This window comes from Salvia splendens, chromosome 14 (assembly GCF_004379255.2).
Source record: "Salvia splendens isolate huo1 chromosome 14, SspV2, whole genome shotgun sequence".
Classification (NCBI taxonomy): domain Eukaryota; kingdom Viridiplantae; phylum Streptophyta; class Magnoliopsida; order Lamiales; family Lamiaceae; genus Salvia; species Salvia splendens.
The window spans coordinates 16,715,167-16,734,867 of record NC_056045.1 but is presented as its reverse complement, the minus strand read 5'-3'; the positions used below and the strand labels follow the sequence as shown (position 1 = coordinate 16,734,867).

Here is a 19,701-nt window from a genome sequence, read left to right as displayed (position 1 = left end):
TCATAGCCGGGAGAGCCCAGAAGGATGGCAAGATTATGGTGGAAGGGATAGCGTGAGCAATAGTGCAAGAGAAGTTACCACCCAAGAGAGCCGACCCAGGTATGTTCACCCTACCCATAACTGTAGGAGATGTGAAGGTCGAACATGCAATGTGTGATTTGGGGGCATCTATAAATGTCATGCCATTGTCTATCTATAACCGGTTGAAAGGAGTGAGGCTGTCAAATACTAGGGTGTTGATCCAACTGGCTGATAGGTCGTGCATAAGTCCTGAGGGAGTTTTAGAAAATGTGTTAGTAAGAGTGCATGATTTTACTTACCCTGCTGATTTTTATGTGATCAAAATGAGTGAGCATGAAGCGAGGGAGTCTAGTGGAGTCTTGTTAGGAAGACCTTTTCTGAGAACGGCCAAGACAATAGTGGATATGGCTGAGGGGACTATTTGCATTGATTTTCATGGGGAGAAGTTTACCTTCGATATAAATGATGCCATGAAGAAACCCATCGATTCTGAAAATCTATGCTATGTTGATGTGATTGACCCCCTAGTCCAAGATTTTCTTGAGACCGAACTATTGCAGGAGAAACTCCAGGCTTTAGATGTTTATGAACAGGCTGACATAGAAGCTGCTGCATGGTGTGATCTGATCAGTAGCCAAGGGTTGACTGATGAAAAAATAGAAGTAGCGATCAAGGAATTCTGTCAGAAATTGGAGTTCATTGGAGCCGCAAGGGGCTCAGCTACCAGTCAGTATAGAAGAACCATCAGAGGGAGATTTAGAAAAAGAAGGAGAGACTGAGAAAAACCCCTTACCCGAAGACACACTTCCACCCCAAGTTGAGCTGAAGAAATTACCCTCGAATTTGAAGTATGCCTTCCTCGGAGGTGAGGACTCATATCCAGTGATCATCAGTAGCAGTCTTACAAGGGAACAGGAGGCTAGGCTGCTGACTGTGCTGAGTAAGAACAAGAAGGCGATTGGATGGAGTCTTACAGATTTAGTGGGGATAAGCCCCGACGTCTGCATGCACCATATTAGGCTGGAAGAAGGAGCGAAAGCACATAGAGATGCTCAAAGGAAGGTACACCCGAACATGCGAGAGGAAATATTGAAGGAAATCTTGAAGTTGTTGTCGCTAGGAATTATCTATTCAGTGCCGGACAGTGAGTGGGTCAGTCCGATCCACATGGTTCCAAAGAAGTCGGGAATCCAAGTCGTCCAAAATGAGAGGAATGAGCTGATTCCAACGAGGCTAGTCACGGGTTGGCGAATGTGGATCGACTACCGAAAGCTAAACAATGCAACGAGGAAAGACCATTTTCCTTTGCCTTTCATCGACCAGATGTTGGAGAGGCTAGCCGGTAAGAAGTATTTTTGCTTTTTGGATGGATACAACGGATATTTCCAAATTTACGTGGATCCTGAGGACCAGGACAAGACGACCTTCACATGCCCATTCGGAACCTATGCATATAGACGCATGCCTTTCGGCCTATGCAACGCTCCAGGTACGTTTCAACGATGTATGATGAGCATATTCTCCGATCTGATTGAAGATTGTATAGAGATATTTATGGATGATTTTACGGTCTATGGCGATTCTTTTGACGCATGCCTTCATCACTTGGATATAGTTCTAGAAAGGTATCAAGCCAAGACCTTGGTTTTAAACTTTGAGAAGTGTCATTTTATGGTCACCGAGGGTATTGTTTTAGGACACGTGGTTTCAGAGAGTGGCATTCAGGTGGATCAAGCTAAGGTGATGTTATATCAAAATTGTCATTCACTACTGATCAGAAGGGAATAAGGGGTTTTCTGGGGCACGCCGGATTTTATCGAAGATTTATTAAGGATTTCTTCAAAATCGCCCAACCCCTTACCAGGCTACTTCAAAATGACGTGGAGTTCGTTTTTGATGAGCAAATGCAAGGCTGCTTTCAATCTTCTCAAGGAAAAGTTGATATCCGCACCTATCATAAGGGCTCCTGACTGGAACCATCCTTTCGAAGTAATGTGCGACGCCAGCGATTTTGCGGTAGGAGCCGTACTGGGTCAAAAGATCGATGGGAAGAGGTACGTAATTTTTCATGCGTCCAAGACTCTGAATCAAGCCCAGCGGAATTACGATACCACTGAAAAAGAGATGCTGGCAGTGGTGTATTCTTTTGAGAAGTTCCGGCCATATTTGCTGGGATCCAAAGTCATAGTGTATACTGACCATGCAGCGATTAAGTATCTGATTGCCAAGAAGGAATCCAAACCACGCTTGATCCGATGGGTACTCTTGTTACAAGAATTTGATTGGGAGGTGGAAGATAAGAGAGGAGTCGAGAACAAGGTGGCAGACCATTTGAGCAGAATAATGCAAGATGGAAACGGTGACGAAGTGCATGATAAATTTCCAGAGGAACATTTGTGTGAGGTGATTTTTGCGCCCAGAAAAATTGATTGGGAAGAAGTGTTCAAACTTATTGGTCAGAATGATATAGCAAAAGGGAAAGAGAAGGTAGGGCAAGAGCCATGGTATGCGGACCTGGCCAACTACCTAGTAACTGGAGAGCTTCCAGAAGTACCGAGTGTTACCAAAGCCCAAAGAATGAAGATCAAGAGTGAAGCAAAATACTACTTTTGGGACGACCCCTATCTGTGGAGAGTAGGGTCCGATCAAGTGATAAGGAGGTGCATTCCTGACTGGGAGCAGCGGGATGTTTTAACCCACTGCCATTCGTTAGCATGTGGAGGGCACTTCGGGTCCAAGAAGACGGCAAGGAAGATTCTGGATAGCGGCTTTTACTGGCCAACTCTCAACAAAGATGCGTACGAGTTCTGCAGGAGCTGTGAGGGTTGCCAACTGACCGGTGGAATATCTGCCTGGGATGAAATGCCGCAGGTACCCATAATAGTTTGCGAGCTATTCGACATATGGGGAATGGACTTCATGGGTCCGTTTCCTTCATCCTATGGGAATCTGTATATCCTAGTTGCTGTAGACTACGTCTCCAAATGGGTAGAAGCCAAGGCCACAAGCACGTGTGAAGCCAAGGAGGTGGCCAAGTTCTTAAAGAGTCATATCTTCAGCCGATTCGGTGTGCCCAGGGCTATCATATCCGATCAAGGTACGCACTTCTGTAACCGTACAATTGAATCCTTGATGAAAAAGTACAGTGTGCACCATAGACTATCCAGCCCTTACCATCCGCAAGCAAATGGTCAAGCGGAGATTTCTAACCGCGAGATAAAGAAAATTTTGGAGAAGACTGTGAACACTTCTAGGAAGGATTGGAGTGTAAGGTTAGAGGATGCTCTCTGGGCGTATCGAGCAGCCTACAAAACCCCCATAGGCATGTCCCCTTACCAGATTGTTTTTGGGAAGATGTGCCACTTACCGGTTGGGATCGAGCATCGAGCATACTGGGCAGTACAGAAAGTGAATATGGATGCTACAGCCTGTGAAGAGAAAAGGAAGCTGCAACTGCATGAGCTTGAGGAACTTAGATTGGAGTCATTCGACTCAGCCATGTGGTACAAAGAGCGAACTAAATTGTGGCATGATCGAAATCTAAGAACTAAGGAGCTCCATGTAGGCCAGAAAGTACTACTCTTCCAGTCAAGATTGAAGCTTATGCGAGGGAAACTCAAGTCCAAATGGACAGGACCTTACATCATAACTGCACTCCGATCTAATGGGGCAGTGGAAATTTCAGGGAGTTTTTCTAACTCTGAACCTTTCATAGTAAATGGACATAGGTTGAAAATATTCAGGGATAATAGCGAGGTGGGTGTAGTGGATGAAATTCTACTACAACCACTTACATCGATTTCTTACTGATCAGTAAGATAGGAATTTGGAATTCCACGTGGCTAGTTCCTTTAGAGAATAATCTTTGCATATACTGGCCAAGTAGAATTCTAAATTGCCTATTGTAAATTTTGTAAATACGTAGTCTTTGCATGTCAGAGAATTTCTAAGAAAATCCAAAAATATTTTCGGGCCTTAAATTAAAATTGGAGCGCGAATGGACCAAGAGATTAACTATTTTGTGCTACTTCAATTTTTATCTAAATGCCCATTTGAATTATTTCCTTAATTAAGTATAGAGGAGAATTATGCTAAGGACGAAACTTTAATTGAGGCTTATGCAGCTTTTGCAGGGTGGCAGCGGCTGGAATGGCGTGGAGCAGAGAGAGGAGACACGCTAGCCAATCAGGGGCCAGCATTCCTAACCGCCTTTCATCCTAAGCGTTGCGACCGGCAACCGTTGATAGCCGGTTGAAACCACCGGCAACAGCCCCCTCTCATCCAAATTAAACCAACCGTCCCAACCCTTCTCCCTCACAAACCCTGATTTTCAAATTTCCTTTCAAGAGATACTCTCCCATACTCTCTCAGAAAGCGTAAATCACAAACCATCATTTCCATTCTCTTCCAGAAATCAAAACCCAAATCCCCTCTAACAATCACCACTGGAACTATGGGAAAGAAAAGAGTCGTGAGAAAAGCCGACAACCCTTCAACCCGCCGAGGAGAAAATCCCAACCCACAACCACCACGGGAAGAACCACCGCCAAACCCGCAACCGTCAGAACCAAACCAGGAAGCCCCACCGATGATATCTCTAGACGCAATGGCGGAGTTTCTCCGATTGCAAGTTCTGAACAGAAACTGGGCAGCGGAGTTAGCGTATTATAGCCACGGCAGGAGGAAGAGTTGCATTGTTGGAAAGAACCGTTACTGAGATGGCAGAGGAGAACAAACAGATGAGGGCAGAAATAATCCGTTTGGCGTCCGCAATGGAACGGATATTGAAGGAGTCTGCGGGACAGAGTATGCTGACTAAGAGGTAAGCTGCTATGGAGACGATAATGACTGATTTAGGAGAGGAGAACCAGCGATTGATAACGGAGATGGGCAGAATGGCATCCGTGATAGATGAGTTATTGGAGGAAGTGACCAATCAGAGGAAAGAACAAGCTACAGGAGCCAGGGGCCGTGAAGCCCAGCATGACGCACCGAGTAACCGTGGAGGCCAGGATGATGGACCGCAAGAGCCAGAGACAGAGGAAGCCGAGGTGCCGGCAGAGGCCGAGGAGCCAGCGAAGGATGATGCGGACCGAGCTGAGACGGAGAAGGAACAGTCGAAGGAACAACCTGCACCACCTGCACCGCGAAGGAGCAGGCGACACCGATAAGACCACCCCCCACGACCAGTTAGTTTTCTTTTTAATTTTCAGTTTTTTTTAGCTTTCCGTATTTTTTTTTGTGTCTTGGTTTTTATTTAGGTGGTATAATCTGTGTTTGTTCGCAAACCCCCATTCATAACACTTAGCCTATTTAATAGTCTAAGTGTGAGAAGTATAGGGTTTGTTTCTTTAGAGCATGATTTCTGTGTTCTCTTGTTTTTGTTTTTCGTACGCATGTTGACTCACACTTAGTCCATTGTATGGCCTAAGTGTGAGGAGTTTTTATTCGTGTTTGTGTTCATTGGTTTTTGTTTAGGTGTTTAGTTTGTTGTTTCTAGTTGCTATTTTGTTGTCTGTGTGGCCGCCTTACTGGCCATTACCTTTTCCACTTCACAGCCTTATCTGAGGGCAGACACTTGTGAAGTAGGAGGGGGGACGCAATGGCCAGTAGGATGTATGTATATATGTGTAGTCTTTGTGTTTGTGTTTTTGTTTTTTTAGGTCTAGTTTTTTATGTTGTGTGTTGATTGCGCTTAAAATTCAACCGTCTTGAGCTGACGGTGAGGGGAATTGAGGGAGATAGGACATGCTGGAAAACCGAAACCATCCCTATTAGTACCTCCTAGTCAGGATAGATGATGTGAGTATGAGAGAAAAGCCCATACTTAGAGCCGAACACGTAAGCCCTCTAAAATGTGAGTTATAAGCCTTAAAGTGGAACCACTTTCCACATATATTGAAAAGAAAGAGAGGCTGCCACAATTTGCCTAGGGTGAAGTGACCATGGGTAGCAAATACTGAAGGCAGTAGGAAACCCCCCTCAAAAAAACAAAAAAAAACCCACCTTTAGAACTTTTTTTTCTTAACCTTTTATACCCAGATAAACACCCCTAGCCCCTGGGACTGTGTGAAGGGCAATGAAACAAATGGAGATTACTGGCCAGGAAGAGGTGCGAAAAAGCAGAGACCAGCTGGACTAGAAAGTTAAAAGAAAATCGACCAGGGAGTCATCCCCAGTCCAAGAAAAAAAAAAGAAGAAGAAAAAGGAATAATAGTGGCGAAGCCACGGGGAAAAAAAGGGGAGAAAATGAAGAAAATGGTCAGAAAGATTTGACCACAAAAAAATGAATGAAGGAATAAGGGTGGCGAAGCCACAAAGATGCTACTGACCAGTTGGAGACCAAAGCCAGAAGCGCCAACTAAGAAAAGCAACTGATCAGAAGCCTGATACACACAGTCCCCCCCGCATCAATAAAATAGAAATTTTGAACCTTAGAGCCTTAGGAACATCCACCCAAAACATTACAAGCCGAAAGCCCCGTTACAAGCCTATAAGTCCTTCAGTAGCTGCTCGTGAGATCTAAGTCCGAAGCAACTGTGGTTGAGCATAATGAGAAAATGCAGTCCTAACATTCCTGGTGAGGTATGAGTGACTGAGTGAACCTACAGTTGGGCCGAGAGTGTGGGCGATCTTGACAAACAGATATACTGATTGGGAGAGAGATGGGGGGTGGCAGAAGTTCAAGGCTGTCTAAGGCCGGATTGCACCTGATCCAGAGGGCAGGGATGGTTGAAAATATAGCTCGCTCTTTGTGTTTTCAGTTTTTTTGTGTGTTTGTTTAAGTGTTTCTTTTGCATCATAGTTTAGAGTCTAGGTTAGGTAGAGTCAGTCAGGGGAGTAACCAGGCTAGAATTCGACTTATGTCTTTTGGTTGTTCTTCACGCTTGAGGACAAGCATGTGGTAAGTGTGAGCAGTTTGATAAGTCGTGTTCTAGGCCTTTGTTACGGGTCAGTATGATGTGCAAAATTGATTATATCTGCAAAACAGTTGCTCAAAGTGTGCAGGTTAAGTGTTCTAGCCAGTAGGGAAGTTTCGGAATGTTCAGGTGAAAAAGGGCGCCAGCATGATCTCATACTGATCAGTATTCGTGCTGAAACGGCTTGAGATGGAGAAGACGGATAGCTGGGATGGATTACCCACAATTAAGGGCAAAGAAGTCAACTTGCAATGAGGATTTACCCTAAAATCAAGGGTAAGCCTCCCTATAAAAGGAAGCCAAGAAGGAGAGAGAAAAAGAAAAAATCCACATTCACTCATTCACCACCATCTTTAGGTAGAGAGTTCTCTCGGTAATACCAGTCTTTCTGCCGTGTCCCGCTTCTTGCCTCGCCGCAGCCATGATCACCTGACGCCCAGATGTTCCCAGAGTTCCAGTCATCGTCCGTTCCAGCCAGCAAGACCGTAGCTTAGAGATTCCATCGCCCGGAGTGGCAAAAACACTTTTATTTGCCTTCACAGTTTAATTTTCCTTGCTTTCATTACGTTGGATCTTTGTTGCTTTTGGATATTTTCTGCTTTTGAAGTACTTGTTGAAGATCCGAACGTGTTTATGCTATGAAGTTGATTTCCGTTTCGTTTATTGTGTTGTTTTCTTTTCCTTCCTTGCCTAGTTAGCTTAGATCTAAAGTTTCTTGGTGTTTTAAGTGCTGAATCTCTCATTTCTGTTTTACGTAGCAAGTTTCTCTAGGATAGTATAAGCTGGTACTGTTTGATTGGGAAGTGGATCGTTGCATGCAAAGCTTAGTTTTAATTTCCGAATCGTTCTTCCATGTTGACCAGTATGCAGAAGTCCAGTTCCAGTGTTTGATTTCAGATTTGATTTCGTTGTTTTAGATCTGTGTTCGCGAGTTGATAATCTGTGTTTTCCGTGTTGAATCTGGAATTGTTATCTGAATTTTGGATGTGTTTGTTGAAGAAGATGGTGTCTATTTCAATTGGAGGGGACCACTTACTTTTTAGATGCTTTTTGCTTTTGTCCTTCACTTTTAGTTAAGCCCTGTCAGCCTAGTCACCAAACTTCCACTACCCTCTGAATATTCCGTTTAGCCCAAAATAGAAACCCGTACCTTCTAAATATTTTCTGTTACAAAAATGTCTCCCCATTTCACGTACACAGTTACATTCCAGATGTCTTTCATACCGTCTGACCAGTAAAACACCACCTTTAAGTTCATGCCTAGGTAGAGACTCAACCCAAGCGTGGTAGCTAACCAACCTTTCCAAATATCACCGCGGTAGTTTAAACGCACCATCTCTGTGGGATTCGACCCTTATCACCACTATACTGATCAGTAGGAGTGGGTTGAGGAATCTTTGAAACCAGGGTCTAGGCTTAGTTAGGATCTCTATCCTGACCAGTAGGATATATCCTTGCTTGAACGACACCTACGCACCCCTGGTCCTTTCACCGAGCTCTGCCCTTTGGGATATACTGACTCAGACTTTCAAGCTGATCAGGACTCGAGAAAATCTACTTCAGGATATGTGTTCAAGAACTCGACCATGGAAGCCGAGTATGAAGCAGTAATTTGGAAGAGTGTGAAGCAGTAATGCATCGCAGACTCGACCATGGAAGCCGAGTATGTGGCCGCTTCGGAGGCTGCAAAAGAGGCGGTATGGTTCAAGAACTTCCTTATGGATTTAGGTGTGGTTTCGAATCTGCCCAAGAGCATCACCATTTATTGTGACAATTCTGGTGCTGTGGCAAACTCGAAAGAACCAAGAGCTCACAAAGCGAGCAAACACATAGAGCGGAAGTATCATATCATTAGAGATATAGTGCAGAGAGGAGACATAAAAGTAGTCAAGATTGCGTCAGAGAACAAACTGGCAGATTCTTTTACAAAGGCTTTGGCGGTGAAACCGTTCGAATGCCACGTTGAAGGGATGATAGTTCGACTCATTCAAGACCTCAACTCGCTTTCAGTATAAGTGGGAGAAATTTAGACATGTGCACTACCATTTTGTATACTTGAAAGTTGTTTTGAGTATAAGTGGGAGATTGTTAGGGTTTTGTATACTAGAAATCACCTTTCGAGTGATTGCATACTGTAAAACTCTAATGGTTATTTTCCAATAAATGCAACAGATTATCTTTGTCATAATGTTATTATGTTTTACATTTAATGGTTGTTTATTGCATATTTAAATGTATAAGCAAACGTAACAAAGTCTAAGTCTTTGTTTTAGTAGACCGGTTGTGGGCGTCGTCCAATTTAAGGTAACACGGTCAGTTCTAAACAAAGAAAAATAAGAATTTCATAACCTAGATAGGGCTAGACTACCTATCGCGAAAGGTTGCAATGTCAGTCCGATTATTTCTAAGCCTTATTGAAATAAGATGACGTTGGTGTGGTATAGCGCTGAATGGATCTAACAGCAAGACGAGTCTTTATGCTATCTACTGAAAGACGAGGTCTTTGACTTACCAAAGGTGCGGGTTTTTCGTAACCCAACGATCCAGGTATATTGGGTAGTGGTGATCATTATCTAGAGGTGCTAGGATTGCTATTATGTTGAAACATGCGCGAGGAGAGTCTCGTTTGATAACATCCACAAGAGGAGCTCGAAACGAGGTTTTATTATTCGGAACCTAGCTAGTTGGAGTTTGATTACTCTATGAATAATAAATAAGAGTTTCTTGCTAAGTCCACTATTGGAATTCGAAATATGTTAATTAATTAAGTCTATAGCAGACATTAATTAATTAATGGATGTTTCTATCTTAACCGCGGGAAATAAATCAAATGCAATTAAAGGAAACCCGGAATACTTGTAATTTCGGATTTGGAAGGCAGTGCAATATTACTTCTGTAGTGGCTGCTCGTAATATTCCAATATAAGCTTATATTAAATTGTGGGTTCAATTTAATTAGTAAAAAGCTAATTGGGTGAGGTCTGTTCCAAATTCTTCCTTAAATCCCTGACTGGGCCCAATATGTGACTTATATAAATAGGAGAATAAAGGAGACAAAAGATACACTTTTTAATATACAAAATTTCCGTCCCCCTCTAGAAAGAGAGAGCTCGAAATTTGTGCTCTCTCCGTGAGCAGTTTCTGTCTTCCATTATTCGAGTCCTAGTACGTTGGTGAGATTTGCCCGCACAAATATCGGCGTATAGTCCGGGACACCAGTCAGAAGATCCGAGGTCTTGTATTGAAGATCTTCACGTGGAGACGGAGCAAGCCATCATCGATTCTTGATTGAATCAACGAGGTAAATTGGCTAATTCTGTAGTAAGCATGCTTTAGGGATTTTATGTGCTAAAACATGTTTTTAATTCAAGTTATGAGCATGATACATGTGATAATTACGCTAATAGAATTTGTCTAAATAATCTGCTAAATAGATCAAGTTTATATGATCGGTAAATATCGCACGCTTCTGCTGCCAACACCTTCAATATCCTCCCAAGGTGCACTAGGAATTGGTAACGGTTTGTACAAACCATGTGGGTGTGATTTAGACTTAGCTTGCATGCAAGTTATGCATCTTTTACAAATTCTTTCAAATCCACACGCATTTTAGGCCAAAAGAAATGTTCATGCAAAACATCCATTGTCTTATGGGCTCCAAAATGCCCCATTAAACCACCACCATGAGCTTCACGTACAAGCAATTCACGCATTGAACCTTTAGGAATGCACAGTTTATTTTCTCTAAACAAATAGCCATCATGCCTATAGAACTTGTCAAATGCAGCATGCTCACAAGCTAAATAGATAAAAGAAAAGTCCGGGTTATTATCATACATTTCTTTAATAAACTCAAAACCAGGCAACCTAGAACTCAAAGTAGTGATCAAAATGTACCTCTGAGACAATGCATCAGCCACAATGTTTTCTTTTCCCTTTTTTTATTTGATTACATAGGGAAATGATTCAATGAATTCCACCCATTTAACATGTCTCTTGCTAAGTTTACCTTGACCTTTCAAGTACTTGAGAGATTCATGATCTGTATGAATTACAAACTCTCTAGGCCACAAGTAATGCTTCCATGTTTCCAAAGCTCTAACCAAAGCATATAACTCCTTGTCATACATTGGATAGTTCAATTGAGCTCCTTTTAACTTTTCGCTAAAGTAAGCGATTGGCTTTCCATCCTGCAACAAAACAGCTCCTATGCCTACTCCAGATGCATCACATTCAAGCTCAAACATGTTATCAAAGTTAGGCAAAGAAAGAACTGGTGCAGTTGTAAGTTTTTCTTTAAGGAGATTAAAAGCATGCTCTTGTTTTTCTCCCTAATAAAAACAAACATCATTTTTCACAATTTCATTCAAAGGTGCAATAATTGTACTAAATTCTTGACAAGCCTCCTATAAAAACTTGCAAGACCATGAAAACTTCTAACTTGTGCTACATTTTGAGGAATTGGCCATTCTAAAATAGCATTCACCTTCTCCTTTTCCATTTCAATCCCATTAGCACTTATAACAAAACCCAGAAAAACAACTTTATCCATGCAAAAAGAACACTTTTTGAGATTTGCATACAATGATTCTTTTCGTAAGGTATCCAAAACTGCACGCACATGGTTAAGATGTTCATCCATATTTTTGCTATAGACAAGAATATCATCAAAATAAACAACCACAAATTTTCCAATGAATTTTCTCAAAACTTGGTGCATCAATCTCATGAAAGTACTTGGTGCATTAGTTAAACCAAAAGGCATTACTAACTACTCATATAGACCAAATTTTGTTTTAAAGGTTGTTTTCCATTCTCCTCCTTCTCTAATTCGAATTTGATGATAATAACTTTTCAAATCGATCTTACTAAACACAACAGATCCATGCAATTCATCAAGCATATTATCTATCCTATGAATAGGATAGTGATACTTTACCGTGATTTTGTTGATTGCTCGGCAGTCGATGCACATCCTCCATGATCCATCTTTCTTAGAAATAACAATTACCGGGACAGCACATGGACTCGTGCTCTCACGGATTTTTCCTATGTCCAACAACTCTTGCACTTGCCTTTGAATTTCCTTGGTCTCTTCGGGATTGGCTCTATAGGCGGGTCGGTTTGGTAGAACTGACCCCGGAAACAAGGTCTATTTGGTGTTCAATAACTCTTAATGGAGGTAATCCACTTGATGCTTCCATGGGAAAAACATCTTCAAATTCCTGTAAAAGAGACACAAAAGTACTTGGCAAAGAAGTGGTTAATTCGTTAGTGGTAAACAAAGACTGTTTGTACACTAAGATGAAAACACTCTTTTTTTCAACTATTGCGCTCTTTATTTCTTTTGCTCCCACATAAAAGTTCTTTTTTTCATTTGGACTCTTTTCACTTGACTCTTTTTCAATGCCATCACCTTTTTTCTCTCATTCTTAATTTTTTCTCGACTCTTTTTTTCACCCGACTCTTTTCCAATGCCCTCACTTTTTTTTCTCTCAACCTCACGAGCTCTCCTTGCTTGTGACAATTTCTTTTGGTCCTCTTGAACTTGTTGAGGTGCCAATGAGACAAGCATAATAGACTTGTTGTTGTGCTTGAAGGTGTAGTGGTTGTGAAATCCATCATAAGTCACCCTACGATCAAACTGTCATGGCCTCCCCAAAAGAATGTGACTTGTATGCACTGGCACAACATCACAAAGAACATCATCTTTATAATTGCCAATTGAAATCAAAATTAGAACTTGCTTAGTCACTCGAATTTCTCCACATTCATTAAGCCATTGTAGCTTGTACGGATTTGGATGTTTTTCCGTTGTTAAGCTCAACTTTTCCACCATTTTAGAACTTGTAACATTTGCATGACTACCACCATCAATAATCATTATGCAAAGTTTACCTTGGACCAAACACCTTGTGTGGAAGATGTTCTCCCTTTGTTGATCATCGTTTCTGTTTTGCATGTTTAGAGCCCTTCGAACCACCAAAAGTTCTCCATGTTCTGGTCCAATCTCCTCTAATTGTTTATCCTCCTCCTCATCATCATCATGCTTCACGTTCACTTTCAGATTCTATCTCTCCATTTGGCTTCAACATCATCACCCTTTTGTTTGGACATTGAGATGCAATGTGTCCAACACCTTGACAACGAAAACATCTGATCTCTATTTCGAGTAGAAGTAGAAGTAGAAATACCTTTACCCTTCTCAAATTCTTTGGACTTGGATGTCGACGCTTCATTTTGGGGTTTAGAAGTTTCCCCAAAATTGGATTTGGATGAAGTCCACTCTTTTGTCATTGAAGAATGAGAACTTGTTGAAAAATTCTTTTGGATTGTTCCCTTCTTCTTCAATTGTCCCTCCACCTTCATGGCCATATGAACCATGTCCTCTAACTCCACATAGTGTTGAAGCTCCACAATGTTTGCAATCTCCCTATTCAGCCCACATAAGAATCGAGCCATGGTTGCTTCTCTATCTTCTTCAACATTTGCCCTAATCATAGCAATCTCCATCTCTTTGTAGTACTCATCAACAAATTTAGTACTTGTTTCATAGATTGTAATTTTTTATACAATTCACGAAAATAATGAGAAGGTACAAATCTCTTACGCATTATGCCTTTCATTTCTTACCAAGTCGAAACTGGTCTTCCTCCATATCGCCTTGTACTAGTTGTCAATTGATCCCACCAAACTATAGCATAGTCAGTGAATTCAATAGCAGCAAGTCTAACCTTTTTCTCCTCAGAATAGTTGTGACATTCAAAGATGAGATCCACCTTTCTCTCCCACTCCAAATAAGCTTCGGGGTCACTCCTTACTTGGAATGTTGGGATCTTCAGTTTGATGCTTCTCAAATTACCATCAACTTCATTTGTACGCCCTCTTCTACCGTTTCCATATCTCTCATTCCGATGCCTATATGAAGCATTATCCTCTCCTCCACTCTCTTATTCCTAGTTATTGTTTGCATTTGCTTGAAGTTCCAGCCTCTCCAAGCGCTCTGAAACACTTTCCAGAACACGCCCAAGCCTTCTAAACTGTTGTTGCATGGCTCTCAACGTAGGATCAATTTGATTGTCATCGGTAGAATCCATCCTCACAGTTCACTCGTGTATCACACAAAAATAAATCTCACAAAACACTCGTGTATATCACTCGTTGGCTTTTACCTCCCCTCAAATAATCTCACCACTCAAGCCTTTTACCACTCTTTCTCTTTTGCTAAGATAACACAAGTAAAAAAAACAAATCAAGACAAACAAGAACTAATAACGACCAACCAAACTTCAGCCCTTGAATGAAGGATTAAAGGAAATTGTCAAGAAAAATTTGAGGTGAATTATGTATTTGGGTTTTTTTTTGTTTCGTTTTTTTTCAAGAATATGAAAGATAAACAATGTAAGATAAACAAACTCCCGTGTATGATTTTATCTTTCCCATCCTTATGGAAATGTTTCCTGGCTACTTAGCCTTATTTTCTCTACTTTATTTTCATTGGGCCCTATAATTTTTTCTACCATTCTCTTTTCTCTTCTATTTTTTTTTCTTTATTTTTTCTTGGGTCAGGTAACAACTATTCTTGCCCATTTTTTGCATTTCTAACTTCTTTCTTTTTTCCTGGTCTGATAACATGTATATATTTTTTTTGCCCATATTCTAACTTTTTTTCTTGGGTCAAGTTACAACATTCCTTGCCCGTTTACCATTTTCTATTTTTCATACTTCCCTTGTTTCCCAATTCTATCTTCTATCCCCTACCATCGAGCTACTCCATCCGCCACCTTGTTCACATGGTATGAAGGCTAAAGGTTCCAATAAACGGATACAGTTTAGTACAGGCCCAAAGAGTTCACTAAGGGGTGTCTTTCCAATGAGACAGGTTCAGCGAGTTCGAAAGAATTAAGCTCAAAATGGTTATCCTTATTGCCTTTAGTCCTTACTATCTGTGTCATTTTTCCTTTAGCATCAATGACAACCACTCTTAATTTTTAAGTGTTTAGTAGAAAGTGTTCTACTCTAGGCTTAAAACTCAACTTTAAGAGGGCTTCACAGTAAGCTTAAAATTTAGGCACTTTCTATCGTTCTTACTTCATCCAACTGACTTAGAGTTATTAAGGAAAAAAAAGGGATTCAAAATTTAGCATGTATTTCCTCTTCAATTACTCTCCCTAAGGGATTTTGCTATTTATTATACCAGTTATGCATACACAGAACCTAAAAAAAACTTCTACTAACTCTTAGACCTAACAAAATATGTACATGATACTAACTGCTCCCCCCGTCCCACTTTATTTATGCTTGTCCCCAAGCAATCCTTATGAAGTGGAAAGCAGGGCAGTTAGTGGCGACACAAATAAGAAATACAGAAAAACACAAAGCGCAAACTTCTCACACTTAGACCAAGCATTGGGCTAAGTGTAAGAAGGAAAAACATAACAAAATATATACAAAACAATCTTCTCACAGGCCAAGCCATGGTCTAAGTGTGAGCAGATACACAAGAAACACGGAAAATAACACATGCTAAGCACACAAACTTCTCACACTTAGGCCAGGACATGGCCTAAGTGGAAGAAGGCATAAAAGAAACAACTTTCTATCATGCATACTAAAAAGAAAACTAGACTAAAACCAAAAAAATAGAAATTAAAATTACTTGGTTACTCGGGGGGTGTCAGATCAATTCTGTCCCTGGCCCCTGCGGGTACCAGGCTTCTGTGCTACTCCTCTGGGGGGGTGGTGTTGCATCCTTCCTGGCCTTAGGCTGGCTTGGCCTCGGGATCTCTCTTCTCGCAATAACAGTGGTGGTGGGTGTGGTTCCTTCCTCTCCTTTCTGTCTTTTGGTTGATGTTCCGGCAGAATCACTGGTGGTGGTTGGGGTGGGCTCCTTTCTCTTCTTTACTGGCATAGTCAATGGGACAATTGGGGCGGATCTTTGTGTGGAAGTTTCTAGGGAAGATCCTTGTTGGGGTCGAGGTGTCCTCTTTCCACGAAGTTGACCATCTTCATCATCCAGGTCAGAGCTTCGGTCATTCTATCGGTGTGCACCCCCAATGGCTCCTTCAGCCCTAGAACTGTTGAGGTCAACGCAGATAATTCAGTTTTGATATCCTGTATGTCGGCCATCACTCCTTCTTCCACTCCAATGTGGCCGTCTCCGCCACCGAACTCCCTTCCACTTTAATGGTTGCTTCCAACTGCCCCACCTCATAGAAGTAGACTTCGCTGTCTTTCGTGTATAACAACCCTTTGTTAAAGAAGAAATCCACGTTAAACTGCTTTGGGGTGTCGCACATTTCTAGAGGTGGTACTGACTTCACTATTTTCATCGTGACGTTCCGCTGTAGATATGCCCCTAGAAGATGGCATGTATAGAGATGGCGCGACGTGTGGTTAGTCATCAAGTGGCACACTTGAGCCAACCAGTAGCCGAGGTGGACTTTCACACCCTTCAACATACACCATGTGAAATAGAGTTCCGGTTTTGTTAGGGTGGAGCTGACTTGCCCCATCAAATTATAACCAATGAAAATCTAGGCAAAACGGAGAAGGTGGTTGGTGATGTGGACTCCCCGTGATATGCTGGTCTTGAAATGCCTGCCACGTTTTTGTGTGATGAGCTCCCAAGCCTGCTGCGTGTCAAATCCCGGAGTATTCCTAGGGGGACCTATTTGTCTTTCGTCCCATCCTCCTCTGATGTCCTCCTCCATTGTCAGCAGCCCCAATCTCAAGGACCACTCTGTGATGCTCATCGTGGTATCGACATTGAACAGGCGGAATGATATCGAGTCAGCTTCAGTGTCCGTAGTGGACTTGAACTTGAATGATGTGAAAAATTTCTTAGAAAGGACTACCGTCACCTCCGTTGTGGTATAGCTCAGCAGCCATTCCAACCATATTGCGTTGATATAAGAGAGGAACTCTTCCTCTGACTCGATTTCTTGAAGGGATTCGGAATGGTAACTCTTCCCTGACTTAGCCTGCTTCCCCTTAGTTCCTCGCTCTGCATATGTTCGGGCCTTCTTAGGATCACTGAAATAGGCCATCTCTCCCAAGAGTTTCTTCATAATTACAATTTCTTCCGGCATATATATGGGATCCTCAGTACTGTCATCCCCGGAGTCTCCGTCGTCCTCTCCTGCATCACCTTCGGTATCTTGAGCGAAAGGTACTTTGATTGGCTTGGTAGTGGGTTCGCTCGTCTTCTCGGAGCTTATCGGTTTCTTGGCTGTGGCTATCGCCGGTTGCTTCCCTTTACGATTGTTCTTCGTGCCATAACTCTGGTCCGCGTAATCCTCTACATCCATTTCGCTCGCCGGATGATCAGATCTCGATTTCTTTGGCTTCGTGGCCGCTACTACCTCCTCCACCTGCCTATTCTTATGCGTTTGCCTTTCGTCCTCCGGAGACTCCTCGCTCTCCGGTTTCTTAATTTCTTCTTATTCTTCTATCACTTCCTTTTCAGCCTCCTCACCGCCTCCAACGGCTTCTTTGTTTTCCTTACCTTTTTCCGCAGTCTCATTGTCTCTGTCGCTCTCTAATAAACCTTCATCCTCTGAAAAATCATCTCATTCCTCATCTGGTTCACCGTCAACAGCCGGGTTCTCTTCATCTTGGATCTCTTCATCCCTGTCCTCCTCATGGTCACTTACTTCGTAGACATGCGTCGAATCTTAAGCTGAAAGTAGCATCGTTGCCGGAGGAGCGGCGTGCGTTGGTGGGGAAGAAAACTTCTCGACTGGAGTCGTAGCCATTTGTGATTGTTTGGGGTCCCCTGCTTCTGTAGACTCAGTGTGGGGAGCAGGTGTCTCGCAGATGGGAGGTTGCAGTGAGGTTGTCTGAGATGGAGTAGCGGTTGCCTCCCCAGATCTACAAACCTCTGCATGACGTGCGTAGATTGCACTGGCCTTTTCCCCTCGACCAAAATTTTGTAAGAATTCCCTCACGATTTGTTCTTGGTTGGCCTCGGGGGCAATTGTGGCAGATGTGGGCGGTGGTTCGATAGGCATCTCAAGCCTTCTTTTTGCAGGTGCACTCACCGGTGGTCTTGCCGTTGCTTTACCTTCTATAGCTTTCCCTCGTTTAGTGCTTTGTCCGCCCCAGGTATCCATGGCGTCGGAATTTGGCGACTGGTGATGGCACCGCCGAAAGCTTACAAACAGAAAATAGGGAATTTTGAAGTTAGGATTTCAAAAGTTTGAAATGCGTGTGTGAGAGGAACAAGCGTGAGGGGAAACTTTTCATAAGAGGTGAGGGAATTAAAATAAAAAAATTCAGAATAAAACAAAAGAAGACAGAGGAACGGTTGCATATGACGTGAGCGACCGTACATCCTCTGCAAAAGGATTTGAAAATGATAAATATCTTCTTCATTTTGAATTTTGAATTTCAAAATAAAAAACTCCCGCCTTTTCCTCTGCTTCCCCCTAACCTTAAATGCTACGTTCCTGCACTCGACAAACTTAGAAACATATTAAACAAAAGAATGAAACATCGAACTCCTAGGTCGAAGGAATTTAGATAGAAAAACATTTCAAAGTTCATCTGACCTTTCAAGGGTTGTTCGATATTTCAAAAATATTTTTGGGTTTAAAGATTTTTTCTTTGTTTGGGTTTTCTTAAGAGAACATAAAAAGAAATATTCACAATATTTACAAAAACTATTTAAGTATTCTTGGGAATATAGTTTTATCTTTATAATTTTCAAACTTCGTGTCATTTCTTTGACCCAAGAATTCTTGAAGAATACTTAAACCCTTCAACCAACTACTATATAGTGGGGAGCATGCGCAGTGGAACTTCTTCCACCACACACAGCTCCGAACTATCCCTAAACTGCTTGACTCTATTACCATTAACTAGAAAATCGATAGAGTTAGGAGTACATCCCTGAATTTCCACAGCTCCATTAGCTCTGAGGCTCACAATGGTGTATGGTCCGGTCCACTTAGACTTCAGCCTTGACTGGAAAAGGAGTACTTTCGGTCCAACCTGCAGTTCCTTCACCCGGAGGTTTTTATCGTGCCACAACTTGGTTTTTTCTTTGTACCACATTGCGGCATCGTAGGATTCGAGTCTTAACTCCTCCAGCTCTTCCAGTTGCAGCTTCCTTTCCTCTTCACAGGCCTGAGGCTTCATGTTCATCTCTCTGACTGCCCAATAATCCTTTTGCTCTATCCCAACCGTAAGATGGCACATTTTGCCAAACACGAGTCTATAGGGTGACATACCAATGGGGGTCTTGAACGCAGTTCGATAGGCCCAAAGTGCATCATCTAGCCTTTTGCTCCAATCCTTTGGCGACAGGTTAACAGTCTTTTCCGAATTCCCTTTGATCTCTCTGTTGGAAATTTCTGCTTGACCATTGCTCTGCGGATGATACGGGGTGGAGAGTCTGTGATGTACCCCGTATTTCTTCATAAGCGCTTCCATCGTCCAGTTGCAGAAATGCGTTCCTTGGTCTGAAATGATCGCCCTTCGCACCCCATATCTACTAAAAATATTCGACTTTGGGAATTTCGTGACCTCCTTCGCCTCACATGTGGAAGTTACCATAGGAAGATGGGAATGGACCCATGAAGTCCATCCCCCAAACGTCGAACACCTCGCAGACGATCACTGGAATCTGGGGCATCTCGTCTCGAGTGGAGATTCCCCCGGTCTGCTGGCATCGGTTACAACTCTGGCAGTACTCATAGGCATCTTTGTTCAATGTCGGCCAATAGAATCCGCTATCTAGAACCTTCCTAACAATCTT

At 42.3% G+C, this 19,701-nt stretch overlaps 1 protein-coding gene across 1 annotated transcript; it reads right to left on the bottom strand.

Annotated features, from left to right (window-relative positions):
• Positions 1-18,713: 18,713 nt before the first annotated feature.
• On the bottom strand, positions 18,714-19,376 carry LOC121764259. Its single transcript, XM_042160312.1, has one exon. The coding sequence runs from the start codon at positions 19,374-19,376 to the stop codon at positions 18,714-18,716; it is 663 nt and encodes a 220-aa protein (XP_042016246.1).
• Positions 19,377-19,701: the final 325 nt, after the last annotated feature.